This window comes from Balaenoptera borealis (assembly GCF_965194805.1).
Source record: "Balaenoptera borealis genome assembly, chromosome: 5".
NCBI lineage: Eukaryota > Metazoa > Chordata > Mammalia > Artiodactyla > Balaenopteridae > Balaenoptera > Balaenoptera borealis.
This window is the reverse complement of record NC_138862.1, coordinates 104,932,856-104,949,574: the sequence shown is the minus strand read 5'-3', so window position 1 is coordinate 104,949,574 and position 16,719 is coordinate 104,932,856. Positions and strand designations below refer to the sequence as shown.

Genomic DNA, 16,719 nt, shown 5'->3' with positions numbered 1-16,719 from the left:
ACTTCAAAGCCCCACAGTTGCCTGGTACCGTGTCTCCCTTCACTCCCCACCACTTTACCCCAAACCCCAATCCTGGTAGTGAAAGTAAACTGAGGAAGAAAACAGCAAAAGCAACAGACCAACTGCTGGCCCTTTCCTTTCTCTTCTTCAGTCAAGTTAGTCAGGAGCCTCCAGATTTTGAAAATCTCCTTGAATCAAGATTTTTTCTGGTAAACATTCCCAAGTATTTGGTATTTGGTATTTTCTAGGAAAAACATGTATTTTCATTTTCAGACCTAAGGTCCTCTTATTTTTTAATCCTAAACTCCAGCTCAAAAGGTCAGAGAGTGGTGGTAAACCTGAAATTAGGAAATGCTTCAAGACACTAAGAAAGGCTAAAATATGGTTCCCAATGAAATGCATAAAAGAAAAAGCCAACCACTGCATCTTTTTTCTCCAGACTCATACCTCTTATAATGCAGTCGTTGTGCCTTTTAATTTAAAAATAATTATGAGAACATGTATTGAGAGTTAGCCGTTCTTACTGTACAAAATATGTCTGCTTAAAACCCACTCCGTGTCCCCAATGACAAATCGCGTTTTTCTCTTAATTGTCCCTTTCATATTCCCCTTTCTACAGCTGTTTATCTTCATTTCCAGATGTGTGTACATGCGTCTAGATAACAGAACTTCTGCTAAAAACCAGAAAACCTTTATGGAAAACCTTTATTTTCTCCATGTAGTGAGGCTGCAGGGTAGAGGGCCAGCTCTCTGTACTAAAACACCCGACAGTTATAGGGGAGGAGACTTAGCCCCGAGGCGGAGGAGCCCGCCCGCCCGCAGGGCAGCTCCAGGAGTCACAGCCGGGTGGAGGGAGCAACCCCAGGGGACCCACAGGGGCCTAGCCACTTTACCGAGTAGCAGAATTTGCTACCCTAAAATATGTCTCTTTGGTATATTAATTATTTTAAGCTGGTTATTCTCTAAGAAACAGCAGGCAAGGGAAAAAACATTGAAAACCAAGCAGGAGTTACCCTTTGTCAGAAACATTTACATTTGTAAGGGAAATCGCTGTCTGCAAGGGTGTCCAAGTCTGTATCTTATCCTTGGAGAAGGCAGTGAGTTAAATGTGCATCACAACCTTACCTGTGTTTACCGTGCTCTTCCTGGTGACCTCCCAGAACTCACTCTCCTCACCCTCAACATCCTCTTTCGTCTTCAGCTGAGGACGGTATTTACGGTGAGGGCTTTGGCCTTTTTCAAGTTTTCCTCGGTATCTCCCACGTGTCCCTGTTACTACATTTTTGTGTGACTTTCTCCTGTTAATCTGTGTCATGTCAATTTAATCCTTACACCAGAAGAACCCAGAAGGGTTGAGGAAGATTTTCTTCCTCCCTAACACACTACATGGAAGCTAGTTCCCCACATCCTCTTCCTTTCTGCTTTTTCCATGTGGTTTGTTAAAAGGAAAACCACGGCAACCACAGAGAGAGAGTACCCATTCCAAATGTTCCCAGTATAATCTAGGGGCTGAAGATCAGCAGGGAAGGGACTTGGACATTTACTTAATATCACTTAAAATTCCGTACATTTTGATCGGGACTCAACCATGATGACTAGGTATAATTTCAATGCCGCCCCATCCATGCCTATCAGCTCCCAGGCCCCGTCTAATACAGGCCCCTTTCCCTCAGCGGGAGGAGAAAAACCCTGCATCTCAGCATAGTAAAATCCAACCTGAGGGAGCCTTTCTCCAACCTCCACTCCCAGCCTGACAGGTGGATAGTAGATGCCAGAAGGATTTCGCTCAAATCTGGCTCAATAAGTAATAATTCTCCAGTTAAAGATCTTTAGCAATTCTTAGAGTGAAAATAAAAATGTAATATAATACCTAATTTTTTTCTTTAACTAATATTTTTAAAATATTTACTGTGTGCCTGAACCCAAGCCAAGGACCCCAAGCCCATCGATGGGCTCATTGCAACAACCTTTTTAGTCCTTGATACTGAACTAGTGTCATCTCCGTTTCACAGATGAGGAAATAAGGCTCAGGGACCTTAGTTATTAGGTATAATTAAACCCATAATGAGCCCCAAATCCTCCTTTAACTTTTCACCAGAATTAAACCAACTAGTGTTTTACTTCTTTTAGCCCCTATCAACCTTCTGGGAAATAGGCCAGAAGAAGTTAAATGGGTTAAGGAAAGTGGAAAAGAGTTTATGTTAGTCACAAACTTGAGTTAATCTGCATAATCATGAAATAGCTATACTTTCCAGAGAATAATCTCAATGAAAGTAATATTCTCTGTAATACAGATCTCTTTTCATCAACTGAAATTAACTCACAGGTGCTGTGCTAAGCAAAGGGGATATAAAAGTAACACGTGACACGTGAACCTTGTCCCCAAGGGGCACACTAATGGAAGAGAAGACAGATCAGGAAATAAATAAATGTATATGACGTTGGAAGAGCAAAATAAAAGCAAATATAAGCTATAGTTTTAGCCCAGAGCAGGCTATGATGAACTGGGAAGAACAGAGCTCTTATGCTAAGAACACGGGCGTGTAACTAAGGCCACTTAAACCATGATGCTAAGGCCAGCCTGCATTTTCAAAGAATGCTACCCCTCAAGTAGGATCTTCTCACTGTTAGACTCAGAAAAAACTGAAGCGGAAAGGTGCCTACAAGATCTTCCAGCCTGATGCATTATTTTACAGAGAGGGAGATAGGCTCTAGGAGAGGTGAAGTTAATGAACACCCAAGATCACACAGCAAATTATAAGGAGAGACAGTCTCACAACTTGTCTCAGGCCCCTTGGTTTACCCATCAATTCACCCATTTAACAAACATGGATGGATATGTGCCAGGCATAAGTGAACAAAGCAACTGGGTCTGTGCCTTCAAGAACACATCAGCCTGATGGGGAAGACTGTCTTCTTGTATCTGAGACAGGAAGTGCTTCAAGGGCACTTGTCTAAGATTGAAAAATTGGAGAGGGCTTCCTGGGGAAGTGACGTTTAAACTGAGCCACAAAGGACAAACAAGAATGGACAAGAGAATGTTGCACAGCTTCTGTCTGAGGCAGGAAGGAATTAATCAAGGTCCAGGAACAGGAAGAAAGCAAGTGTGTTCAGGGGGAGAGAGGTAGGAGCTGAGGAAAGACAGGGAGGTGGAGAAACTCTAACGGTAACCAAACGGATGGCAACCCCAGGATGCTGAGTGGCGATCATTCAGTCCACTGAGTAGTCTTTGTATTTCCCCCTTGGGAAGATTTGAAGCTTGAGAGCAAAGGAGGAAGTCAACAATGCAGGGTCTGCTGTCATCAGCATCTTTCATGGAGGATGTGTGATCCTGTGAGACCCCCTGACATTCTACAGGCTCAGACACTGCCTGTGTTGAGTCCAAAAGGCCCAAGCATTTCCCCAAAGAAAATCTCAGTCCCCCAGACCACAAAAGCCAGACCGCCCTGAAAAGAAGTTGTAGTACCAGATGACAAAAACCCCTCAAGAGGCTAGGTAACTTTAAAACATACTCCAAGGAAACTGCTTTCACTCAGAATCAAGCTCTGGAAGCCAACTACACAGCCTCTTCCACACTGGCCAGGACAGAGGGACTTCCTGAGTACCAAGCCCTCTGGGACCAGGCCCTGGGGGAGGGTCAGGGTCGAGCCGCCAGTTGTCAGTGCCCCCAGGGGACACTTCCCAAGCCAGGCCGGTTTCCCATTATCACCCAGTTTCTTTTATTCTAAGCATCCCAAAGACCACCAACTGCAATCAGCTCGCCCGCCCATGATGGAAGCCATCCCGTAGCTTTTTTCTTCTGTGTTCAGGTTTCTGAATGAGAGCACAGGCTTCAGTGCTTCAGAAAACACTTAGTACCAGCAAAGATAAAAAATCCACAGGCCTGGCTCTCCAGGCTGGCTCCTTCATCTACCCTCTCCCTTCCTTTTTTTCAGTTACACCAGTAGGCAAAAATAATAGTGAAATGGGTAGGTCTTTGGGCATCAAAGGGCTAAAGGACAAAACCTGGAAACTACCGTGTTCATCAAGAGGAGAATGGATGAATAAAATGTGATATCATCATATAATGGAATCCTGTAAGCCATGAGAATGAAAAACTGCTTACACACAACCGAGAGAATTAATCTCACAAACATAATGCCAAAAAAGAAGCCAGACACAAAAGCGTATATACTATATGATTCTATTTTTATAAAGTTTACGAACTAGCAAAACTAATCTCTGGTCCCTCTGGGGAGAAGGGACAGGAAAGTAAGAGGAAAACAAGGGGGGCTTTTAGGGTGTTATATTCTATTTCTTGACCTGGGTGGTGGTTACACAGATGTGTTCACTTTGTGGTAATTCATCAAGCTGTGCACTTAAGATGCTGTGTTTTCTGTATGACTGTATACACATACACACACAGGAAGGGCTTTCAGTGTCTTGGGAAAGGAAAGGTATTATATAGGACTTTAGCTTTACTGGCCACGTTTGTGAATGGAGAATGACCCCAGGTGGAAGGAAGAGGTGACTGCATTGGGGAAATAGCCCAAACGGCTGCTGTGGGGTGGCAGGAATTAGGAGGAACAGTTTCGGGGTTTACTCCCTTCTTTCTCCTTGTAACTAACTGCCAATGAAATCTCTGCATAATGTACTCCAAAGGGAAGTGGAGCCAAGAGGGAAAAGGGCTGGAACTAAGCTGGCTTAAGGGAGACGGGAGGCAGCTGGAACACTTCTAGCCGTGAAGGGACAAGGAGGGAAAGAGGAAGAGGAAGAAGAGGGAAGAGAAAGAAATCATAAGTGCCCAGGGTGGGCAAGAAGGAGAGCTCACCTGACTGGGGATGGATGGTGTGGGGTGATTCCCATGACTCAGCCCAGTAGAAGGGATCCCTTCTCTACTCCCCTCCCTGAGCCCAGGTCTGATGTACACCTAGATTAATGGTTTTATTGCACTGCTTTCCTGTGCTTTGTTTATAAGCCGTTTATAACCCCTGGGAACTAAAGGAACAAGGAGTGTGTATGAGTGTCTGTTTGTGTGTGCGTGTGTGCAGCCAAGGATTCCACATCCCCAGCATCTAACACATTGTTTGGCATATAGTTCGCACTATTAAAAAAAAAAAGTTCATTGGACAAATAAATGACAGAAAGAATGTGGTAATTAGATATAAAACAGAGACTTCCTTAATATTGAAAAATCAGTAATAACAGCTCAAATGGCCAAAAATGTGGGAATGGCTAAGTATCAGAGGGGCATACTGTGCAGCTACTAAAAATTACAACTAACTGTAGCAAACATCTGTAGGGTGCTTTACAGTTTACTGAGAATTGCACCTCCCCCTTGTTTGACACACAATTATATGGACTTTGTTACCACACTGAAGTGTTTAAATGACACATTAGCAACGATCTCCCTGAAGAGGCCAGAAAGATCAGAGGTGGTGGACTAACAAGTTTTCATGGAAAGTGGTGGGGAGGGCCCACATTTCAGAGTAATACTAGGAAGGCTGGTAGAGGTTTCCTTAGCTCTGTGTAAGTAACTGTGCTAATTTCACACACTATATTTCAATTCACTTCCTCTTTTGTTTTGAGGAACAAAACTTTACTTTTAGCCATAATTTGATTCAAAGTTCTCTTTAACAATCATTTACAAGTCTTGCTGTTAACTGACCACCTCTAAAGAAGTGTTTTTGATATTCCAAACAGACACAGTTTATGTCCTAGTGTAGTTTTATTCATGCTAACTTCAAGAAATTCAACAGCAAAACCCATCCACAACAGACTTTTCTAAGACTGTCTTCCTGATTGCAACAGTGTTTTAAAGAATAGACGAGGAAAACACACACACCCACACACACACACAAAACAAAACCAAAAAATCCCTCCCTCCTTCCTGAGAGAAGCTGGGCCTAATGTTCCGTGAATGATCCACGAAAAACTGAAGTGAACTCTTTAAACCTCCGCATTCTCTTCTTCCTCTAGCTGATCCTGCAGAAACTCTTTTTGTGTCAGGGACTGTCCCATAAGTAAATTCTCTGCAGAGTCTCAATCTTCGCCGAGCGTTTCTGCACTGTTTTGGGTTGGACTTCCTGCAAGTATTTACTGCAATGAGAGGATTACCTAAAGGATATATTTCACAAACAAGCCATCATGTGTCTTCTGCTGAAACACTACATCCAAACACTACATCTAAAAGCCTGCTTTTGCAGATGACAGTGAGTCCTGGAGAACTCGACCACAACATCTCAAACCAGCTCTTAATAGACATTCCCACGTAAAAAGCGGCTGCTTTTAAAGGGCTATGGGACGCTGATAACACACAGAAGCATTGGCTGCCTTTACAGTAATAGCAGAAATCCTTCAAGCAATGTTGACCTTGCGCCTACTGTGCTCAAGACATTGTTAGGGCCCCACGGGGGCGTTGAGGGGATGATGGGCGCGCGGGTGTCCCACGCATGGGCAAAAAGGGATTAAGGAAATAATCCTGCTCTCAACTCAACTTGACAGCCAGGTGGCCAAAGCGCCGATGGTGTTCAGTAAAACCTCCCCAGTCCTCCTCCAGGTGCAGAGGGCGCAGGAGCTCCAGAGAGCTGAAGCTCGAGAGCTGGGGGCACACGAGGACAGCAGAACCGGGCCTCGGGGGCGGGGAGTCGCCATGGAGGCGGGAAGGGCGCCGGTCCACACACGCTGAGAGCAAAGGGGATACCGCAGGGAGACCTGCCCTCCTCCTCACCCGCCCGCCGCCAGGTGTATGTGAACAAATCGGGCCCACCTGCCGCCGCCGCCGCCGCCGCCGCCGCCGCCCTGGGGACGGGTAGCGGGCGTGGGGAAGCCGCGGCGACAGGGGGCAGCAGCGCTGCCCGTAGCCCCGCCTCCGGGCAGGGTGCCCTGGGCCTCCGAGCTGCGCGCCACCGCCTTCCGCGCGAGCACCTGCGCGCGACCCCGGCGCCGCCCGCCCGACCCAGGTGCGACCTACCGGGCCCCCCGCCGGGGGTAGGGGGTCGGAGTCCGGGAAGCACGGCGCGTCGCCTCCCCCACGCTCCGTGCCCGCGCGGGGCAGGCGCCGCCGCCGAAGGGCGCTTTGTTTGTGCGGCCCGAGCGGGGATGCCGGGGCGGGAGTGGAGCCCTCGCCCCGCCCGGGAAAGGGCAAAAGCAGAGCCTGCGGTGGAGGGTGCTAAAGACCGCAAAGCCCCTTCTCCACGCGGCGATGTTGGGCCCAGCCGCACTCCACCCCCGCTCTCCCTTTCTCCTTCCGAAACCCCCACCCCCCAGCCCCGCGGCTGCGCTCACCTGCTCTCCGCGACCCCTGCGCCTCGGCTCATCGTCGCTCGGCGGCTGCGGGGCGGGGGGGGACGATACGCGCGCCCGGGGCTCGACGCTCGAGTGGCGCCGGGGCGCCTGCAGAAGGGGTTCGCGTGCCGAGCGCTGCCCTGCGCACCCGGAGGCGGCCGACGTTGCCGGGGGAGGGAAGAGGGCGAGCGAGAGCCACAGGGGGAGGGGACTGGGCGGGAGGGGGCGCCGGGCGCGCTGCTGCCGCCGCAGCCGGAGGCCGCCCGGGCTCCCTAACGGAAACGCACGCTCGCCGGCGGCCCTGCGCGTGCACGCAGGCGTGCACACTCTCACACGTGTGCACACTCTCACACGTGCGCACACCGGCCGCTCGGTAGCTGCTTACCGCCATGCCCGACCTAGGTTTGGTGACACTAACGCCGAGGCTTCTGTGAAAGAGAAAGGGCCAGCGCCATTCTGGAGGGGACGGAGAGCTCATGTCACTCTGATTGGGATTGGATACTCCTGTGTCTGGGGGGTTTTCACGAGACAGCCCGCCCCCTACAAGGAATTCCCAGATTCTCTTCTTAGGATCTGTAAGCCCTCTGAAATTCTCTTTCAGATTTTGTACCTAAATACAAGTGTCTGGGATGAGGGACCACAGCTTCCTAAGATAAAACAGCTGTGTGACCCCAACCCCACCCCAGAATGTAAGGATGGATGGACTAAACCAATGGCTCCCAAACTTTGCTGCACATTGAATCACCCAGGGAGTTTTTCAAATCGCGATGCTCTGGGTAGTATCCCAGACCAATTACGTTAGTGCAGTGGGATCCAGTCATCCGTATTTTTCAAAGATCCACGTGATTACAATATTCAGGAAAGTGTGGGAACCACTGCTTAGACTGTCGGTGATCCCCACTGTACACTGTTTTCTTTTACCGCGTTTTTCAGCGTGACTGTTTGCTTGTCTGTCTTTTCCATGAGGTGGTGGGTGTCACACAGCATCTAGCTCAGGTCTGACTCCCTGTAAGTGCTCAGAATGCCTTTACTGCAGGAAGGAGGCAAGGCAGAGTTAGGGATAGGCCCTCTACCTTGTAGACCCCTCTTTGCTCTTTCTGAAATTCTCCACAGGCTGACATACCCTTGACCTCATGGAAATGGCTTCATGTAATGCCTGAAGCTGGGGAAGAGAATGGGTCATTGCAGCTTGAAGGGATATCTGTCTTTTAGATTCTTCCAAATGTCTCCGCCCCAGAACACCCCTTACCTGCCTCACTGTGACTCAAAGGTCCAGCGCTGGCAGTGTGGGTGTGTGCAATAAAGTCATAACCCCGATGGATGGAACACCTGTGAGTCCAGCACTATGATAAGATATTTTATACTCTGGGAAAAAGCTGGCCTGGTGCTATCACTGGGCCTTGGTGTTTTTCTCTTAAACATAAACGTGGACAATTTCTCAGAACATCAACCTGAGACAAGGCCCCTCTGTGACCATGACAGATGAAGACAAGAACAAGACTCCTTAATCATGTCTAAACACAGACAAAATATGAACATTGTCCAAGCCACAGTGGACACACAGCTATCCTGGCCAGTTAGCGTGACCGCTGCTTCTTTGCCAGTTAACAGCCTTAGCCTCTCTCCGGTCTGCCCTTCTATGGATAAGATTTATGAAGATACACACTCATAGAATGACCCCTGCTTTCCTAAACCCTCCCCCAATCAACTAACAAAAACCCAAATCCTTTAATACTATTTCCTAATACCCTCTCACTGACACACCTCCAGGATGGTGTACATTTCCCTCACTGCGATGAGTAATAAATTCAAATTTTTAAACTATAAGTATATTCCTAGTGGTCTTTGGCAAGGGAGCATTAAAGATAACTTAGTCGACACAATAATAGCACAAGGTAAATATTACACCCTCTTCACGTATAAGCTAACCAGGATTTGTACAGATCCTATGACTCAAGCTCCCACAAGGCTGCCTGGCGGTCAATGGAGAGCCAGGGTTCATGTTCACCTGGGTTTGTGGGGAGCCAGCCTTGTACGTTGCTTCCTCACAGGAGCTGTGGCTTCCAGATGAGCCTGAATTCCAGTCTTTTTCAGTTCAGTCTTCTTCTAGCTATGGGAATTTGAGGAAGTCATTTAACTTTCTTGACTTCAGCTTCCTTGAAAAAGAAAAAAAAAAAAAAGTGGGTCTAGGAACTGGTATTTTTTATCGAGATAGACAACATTTTATTAGTTACAGGTGAACAATATGATTCGATACGTGTATATATGTGAAATGATCACCATAATAAGTCTAGTTAACATCCATCACCACACATAATTACAAAAGTTTTTTTTCTTGTGCCAAGAACTTTTAAGATATAATGTCTTAGCAACTTTCAAATATACAGTACAGTATTATTAACTCTAAGGATATATATACTATTGGTATATTTTTCGTAAGGTCCCCAAGTAGCCTGACACAGCACCTGTTGGCAGACCCTGGTTTGGGAAGTTACCTTGCAGCTGCCAGATCTGAGGTACTCTTTTCCAAATGCCATTGTCTCACTTGACTCTTGCCTCACTCTTCTCTCCTTCCGGAAATTCTCCTTTGGCTTCCAGGAGGCCCCTGTGATATGACAAGCAAATGAACTAAAGCCTGAAAAACCATGTGAATGGACTTGGAATAGCATCCTGCAGCCTCACCTGAGTCCTGGGACGACTGTAGCCCTGGTGGACAGCTTGCCTGCAATCTCATCACAGACCTTGAGCCACAACTGCCCAGCTAAGCCACTTACATATCCCTGACCCACACAAACTATGAAATAATAAATATTTGTTGTTTTAAGCTGTTATATTTGGGGGTAATTTGTTATGCAGCCAAATAATAACTCATACAAAAGGAAATAAGATCCAACAGTTAGTGCGGTGGAATCACATCATTTGCACTTTTAGGTAAATTCAACCATACTCACTCTGCAAAAGAGGGAGAGAGAACAAGTTACAGTGTCAACGATTCTGCCTGCTACTCCAGTGAAATAAGAGGATGTGATGAAAGAGGTAGATCTGGTTTCATCAGTCAGTCTCTGACCCAGTCCTGGGCATCTCTCATGGAGAAGAAAGTCTTAATGCACATTTTTAAATATCCATGTTTTGTACAAAGTGGGAAGAATAAGTTAATTCACTGACTTGGGATCTATATATAACATAGTCAAAATGACCCTTGAAATCCCTTAACTCATCAGGACCTGAGCCCAGGACATCCCCAAATCAAGAATAGTACTGACTTTAGACCAGTGTAAGAGGGAGCCCAACCCTGGGACCCTGGCTTCAGAGGACCCTTCCATGGCCCTCCTCCAATCACACCTCCCACGGGCTAAAAAGTCCATGAGGCCCAAGGGATGTGCCCTTCCAGAGCCTGTGCTCTGCCTCCCACTTCTAGACCAGTCTCAGGGGATGAGAGACCCCACATCCCTGTCCAAATGGCCCTGAGCTCACTTCCAGGGCCAGCATAGGCCTTTCCCCAGGTCCAGCTTTCTAAGGGTGGGGCATAGCACTAAAGAGCCCACGCCAGGGCACAGGGAGACCAGGTGCAGCTGTTTAAAAGGATGTGGATAGATTGTGTGTGAAAGCCGAGTGGCCTACACACGTGCACAGAGCCCCTCACCACATAGACGGGCCAGCAGCGGAAAACCAAGAGGGAAGCCCACGGACCCCAAGCTGGCTCTCCAACTGCTGCCTCGTGCTGGTGTACGACTCTGAGAAGTCTCACTTGACCTGTCCTTCCTGTCAAATGAATCAAATGAATATTTGACAGGAATATTTGTCAAGGCAGGAAGACAAAATATATTTCATTAAACAGTGCGTTCACTGGATTTATAACTTTTACATGTTTAGACATATTACATATGGATGTCCATTTGTACTCTAGCCCAGGGTCCCGCAAATGATTGGGATGCCCTGGCCCAGAGCTAACTTCTTCATCTTTATTTTGTTTCACTTTTTAGTTTCCGACTCTTTTTGCCTGAGAGAGTGGAGTCCAAGGCATTATTTGAGTGGGAGAGGAGAGCAATGGGATAAGGTGATTATTTTTCCATCTCCTTCTCCTTTTATTTAAATATATTGGTGTATGATTTTGCCCAGCACATTTGGTTAAATCCACGAAGATGGTGTGTCTTCTTTCTCGGAGGCCCAAATGGGGCTTGTTTTTGGGGATCTCTCTAGGTAAGGTCAATGATTAGATTTTTGTGTGTGGTGGTTATTGCTTAATCCTTTGCTGGGATAATTACTCATCTCAGTTGGGAGTGTCTCTTCCAGACCATTTTCCCTGCATCTTCATATATATTATAAAAAACATTGTGTGTGTATGTTTGCTTCAAAAATTGTATGATATATGCACTATTTTTCAATTTGTTTGTTTTTATGCTACAATATATCTCAAAGGTCTGTGCATCTTAGTAACAAATTTTGCTATTTATTTATTTATTATTAACACTAGTATTTATTTATTAACACTATTCTGTTAAACATACTTTAAATTATCTGATTCTGATATTAAATGTACTGTATGAAATTTGTATGTGTCATGCATGTTTTTAGATTAAAAATGTAAGTTTATTTATTTTAATTTTTGGAGAAGGGGTGTTAGTGGAGAGAGATTTGAAGAGAGGATTTCCTGAAGACATCTAGGAGAATTCCTTAAATACTGCAATACCAGGGTGAGAATTGCTTATGTAAGCTGTGATTAAGAGAAGACCAGCCATTTTCTGACTTAATTATGGCAAAAACTACTCAGTTTTCTCTCCATGTCTGTTTTCTCTGTATCATAGGCTCTTGTTTTCTGTTTCCGTCTTGGAAAGGCAGGTGCAGACAAGAAACCAACTGTAAGATGTTCTTTGGATGCTGACATTAGCCAGGGGAAATCTTTATTTACGTGTTCAAGCAACTCTTGGTTTTCTTCCTAAAGGCCATTTGATATATACTCTTGAGTTCTGAGCTACCTTGGAGCTTGCATTGTTTGTTTTCTAGAACAAGGGCATCCAATTTTTTTGTTTATGGTACTTTACATGGCATCCTAGGGCTTGCTATGCATTTGCTTCTCCAACTGACAAAACGTGCCATCCTCCAGGCTCCACAGGGAAAGAGGGTGTTGCCCACTGTTCTACTGTCAGTCAGAGCTCACCACGGTGCATGTTCATTACAGCAAAACACACCACCACTGACAACAGGGAACTTTACCCAGAACTGACAGACTCCCAGCACTGAAGCTAAATCATTTATCTAGAAGAATCTAGAAGAATCTTTTATCTAATTGTAATGGCCTGAATGTTCCCCCCCTTCCCGGCCCCCAAATTTATATGTTGAAGCCCTAACCCCCCCAATGTGTTGGCATTAGGAAGTGAGGCCTTTAGGAGGTAATTAGGTTTAGACGAGGTCATGATAGTGAGCCCTCCAAAATGAGATTCATATCCTTATAAGAAGAGAAAAAGACACCAGAGCTCTCTTTCTCCACCATGTGAGGAAATAGCAAGAAGGCAGCCTAGTTGTGAGCCGGAGGCAGGCCCTCACCAAAGACCAAATCTGCCGGCCTCCAGAACTGTGGGAAAGAAATGTCTGTTTAAGCCACCCAGGCTATGGTATTTTGTTATGGCAGCTCGAGATGACTTAGACACTAGTCTTTAGGCTTCTATGGCTGACACCTGTTACCATAATTTTAGGGAGGGCCACTCTGCTTCTGCCTTTATCTAGCTGAACTTTCTCTTTGTCTCAGTTAAAGAGACAGGGAGTGTATGAGGAAGAGATTCCAAGAAAGTGAATTTAGTCAGGAAGTTGGCATTCCTGCCCTCCTACACCCCTTATGCTCCCACTGTAATCACGCCCCTGAAGATGTAACTACCTCAAAGAATCATTTCCAAATCTAGTTTTACAATACATCACTGTGTCTTCAATTAACTCTAGGGCTGTTACAGAACAATAAAATGTCACAACACAATTTTTTTTTTAACTTTTTTTTTTTTTTTTGGCTCCTTTGGGTCTTCATTGCTGCATGTGGGCTTTCTCTAGTTGTGGCGAGCGGGGGCTACTCTTCATTGCGGTGCACAGGCTTCTCCTTGCGGTGGCTTCTCTTGTTGCCGAGCACGAGCTCTAGGCGCACGGGCTTCAGTAGTTGCAGCACGTGGGCTCAGTAGTTGTGGCACACGGGCTTAGTTACTCCACAGCCTGTGGGATCTTCCCGGACCAGGGCTCAAACCCGTGTCCCCTGCATTGGCAGGCAGATTCTTAACCACCGGGCCACCAGGGAAGTCCCTCAACACAATTTTGATTCACCTTAATTTTGAAAGTTAAACATCTTTCAGGCTTTTTTCTAGAAGACAACAGAATAATTGTCATCCTAGAAAAATTGCAAGTTTTCCTTTTCATGTGTTTCCGTACTGTTTTATGTATAAACCCTGTCCCCCCATTTTTGATGACAGAATCTGTAATATTGGTCAGGGTGTTAGTTAAACTGAGAACAAATTTAGAAAAGGCTTGCTGCCCAAAGTGGGGTCCACAGGCCAGCAGCGGGGGCATCACCTGGAAGCTTGTTAGAAACACAGAATCTCAGGCCCACCCAGACCTGCTGAGTCCCACTCTACCTTTTAACACAATCTCCTGGTGATTTGTAGGCACCTTACAGTTTGGAGAGCACTGATTTTTAAAGTTACTGGGTAGTTCACAGACTCTCCTTCAGGAGGGCCAGATTTGGGATGTTAACATCTGGAACAAAATCCAAGTCACTCCTCAGAGGAGCTCAGTGAGGACAGCAGCCTGGGGGCCCAGGTCACAGCCCACCCCCGAGCTTAGGTGAGGCCAGGAAAAGGAACAGAAAGGAGGCATGTGCCTCTGAGGGGGAGGGATTCTTCAAAACAAAGGTAAGGGGGTTCAGCTGCTGGGTGGCCAAAAAAGAATGACAGACCTCCCCTCCCTACGTATTTCTTTTTGGAGGAATGGTGGAGTCCAGCTCTGCCATTACCTGCCCAGACAACTTCAGCAAGTGCAAGGACATTTCATAGCCTAATTTCCTCATCTTTAATATTACTTTAAAGTGATAGTTTCTATTGGCACAGAACTTTACAGTTTGCAAAGCATTCCCATGCATATATTTTCATTTGAGCCAACAGGACAACTCCGTGTGATAGATAAAGTAGCGTTACCTCCATTTCACATATTGGAAAAGAGAGGCACAGAGCGACCTGAGAGTGCTAAGACCCCAGATCTTCAAGCCCTCGTACTGTGACCCTGGAACCACAGCCACATGAGTTCAAGTGTGTGAAAGTAAATTGAAAACTGTAATGTGTTATTCCAATAAAAGGTGTTCCTTAGTACTCTAGGAACATTCCACAAATACACGTCTAACTGAATTGACTCATCCACCAAGATGCTGGTCCCAGGATCAGCTTGTGTTGTGTTTCTCTCCTTGTGTTGTGGTAAAACTATTACCAGGAAAAGCTACTAATTAATATTAGTGATGATGTGCATGTGAATGAGCAATAAAGGAAACCCTAGCAACCCAGATGGAAGGAAATGATCACATTGAAGTTGTTTCATTGTTTAGAGTCTTCTGCAGAAAGTAACTGAGAAAATCTTAAATGTTTCTTTTGAACTACTTCGAAGAACTAAAATGACCCTTTCAATTATTTGTTATTTATCCTCATACTTTCCACATTCTTCTACAAGGTCCTATGACCAATTCTAGGAGGTTCAAAGGCAGCTAAAGGACCAGGATAATGATAAGACCAGAATTCAAGTCTTCTGTTCTTAAAGTCAATGTTTATTTTGGGTTTTTCAAATAATGAGTCTATTTTTTTCTCTAGAAAGACACAATAGTTTCCTTTCATCTGTCTCTTAACAGTAGGTCACACCCTACGGTTCTTTTATCATCTGTTATGAATTTCACTAACTCTAGTTCTTTCTTTGTCATTGATGTTACATTTAAGTGAAAGGATTTTCAGCAGGGTTTTAAATTGGGTGAGGTCTCAAGGTCAAATGTCTTTGGCAAAGCCTGCCCTAGGAAATAGCTTTTCATTTAAAGCAGTAGAGAAAGGAATATTAGTTGTTGTTGTTTTTTTTGTTTTTTGTTTTTAAGTAGAGGGAAGCATCTTCTATTTATTTATTTATTTATTTTTGGCTGTGTTGGGTCTTCGTTTCTGTGCGAGCGCTTTCTCTAGTTGGGGCAAGTGGGGGCCACTCTTCATCGCGGTGCGCGGGCCTCTCACTATCGCGGCCTTTATTGTTGCGGAGCACTGGCTCCAGACGCGCAGGCTCAGTAGTTGTGTCTCACGGGCCTAGTTGCTCCGCGGCATGTGGGATCTTCCCAGACCAGGGCTCGAACCCGTGTCCCCTGCATTGGCAGGCAGATTCTCAACCACTGCGCCACCAGGGAAGCCCAGTTTTTTTTTTTTTATTGTTATAATCCCTGCTCTGCAAATAGATGATGAAAAATACATATTAACACCATCCTATCTAAACTGAAATGTCTTTTTTTTTGGTTTTTTTTGTACAATTGTTTATACAAATTCAACAAAGGTAAAACCGCATCAGGGACGGTCTAGGGAAACACCACCTTACAACAATGGCACTTATGAATGCATAACTTTACAACTAGGAAACAGCCATGTTATAAACCTTAAACGAGAACTCAACTCACACTTCAAAGGAGAGAAAAAAGGAAAAGAAAGGCTATGTTGGATCATTTATTCAACTTCTTGACTCACTGTATAAATTAGATCTATGTAGAGTACAAGAGCTCATATGCGGGAGCAAAACCCTCCTGAATTCAAAGGCTGAAGTCTGAATTTTAAAATTTTGAGAAAAAGGTGAATTCTATACAGAGGAAATGTAGCAAAGTGTCTCACTTTGACTATAATTTACACATATGCACAACATGCTTATATAACTTCTTGACATACAAAGCAGGCTGTCAACTTCCAGTTAGACATGCTTTTAACTGGAAGGTCTTAGCCTGTTTTGCCAGATCTGGGCATGTATGTAGATGGATTCATATGAAGTACAGGTTAAATTCTCTCCTACCTTAAGGAAACCAGGAAAGTTGGCAATCTCAAAACAATAAAAACACTGGTATGCATTCAAACCTTGCATAAATAACTTTTAAACAATTTGTACAAAAATAGTTCTGCATAATGTAAGATGTAACAAAACCAAACAAACAAACATGTCAAGACGGCAGCTGTGGTGTGTGGTCCATTTTATGTTGACACCAAAAACCCCAAAGTTGCCAGGAATAAGATGTCCAAAACAAAAAACACCACCACCAAAAAAAAAATTCCTAAGCTCATGCTTCCAGTAAGAGAATTTCTCCCAAGTCCATCCTCCTCTCCGACAGGAATGTCTTCGTGGTGAAGGCTGACTTAGAAATGGTCCAGAAAGCAGTGCAGTTTTGATTCACAAAAACCAAAGGAAAGCCACCTGACTCACTCA

General features: G+C 45.3%; 1 protein-coding gene and 1 pseudogene across 5 annotated transcripts in view; one reads left to right on the top strand and one right to left on the bottom strand.

Annotated features, from left to right (window-relative positions):
• LOC309629696 (NACHT, LRR and PYD domains-containing protein 1b allele 3-like) overlaps positions 1-7,577 on the bottom strand; it is a 36,828-nt gene extending 29,251 nt beyond the window's left edge. For both annotated transcript variants that reach the window (XM_082394094.1, XM_082394095.1), the window contains exon 1: positions 7,267-7,577. In XM_082394094.1, coding sequence (XP_082250220.1) covers positions 7,267-7,298 — 32 coding nt within the window. In that variant the 5' untranslated portion in view covers positions 7,299-7,577. The remainder of the gene's footprint in view (positions 1-7,266) is intronic.
• Positions 6,106-16,719, top strand: part of LOC309629757 (ADP-ribosylation factor-like protein 5A pseudogene) — a 34,146-nt pseudogene continuing 23,532 nt past the window's right edge. The window contains exons 1-3 of one of the 3 annotated variants that reach the window (XR_014249496.1): positions 6,106-6,941; positions 9,865-11,323; positions 11,882-15,344. The product of XR_014249496.1 is annotated as an ADP-ribosylation factor-like protein 5A pseudogene (transcript). Of the gene's footprint in view, positions 6,942-7,852; positions 11,324-11,881; positions 15,345-16,719 lie in introns of those variants that run through there. The other 2 variants (XR_014249494.1, XR_014249495.1) reach the window with 2 other exon arrangements.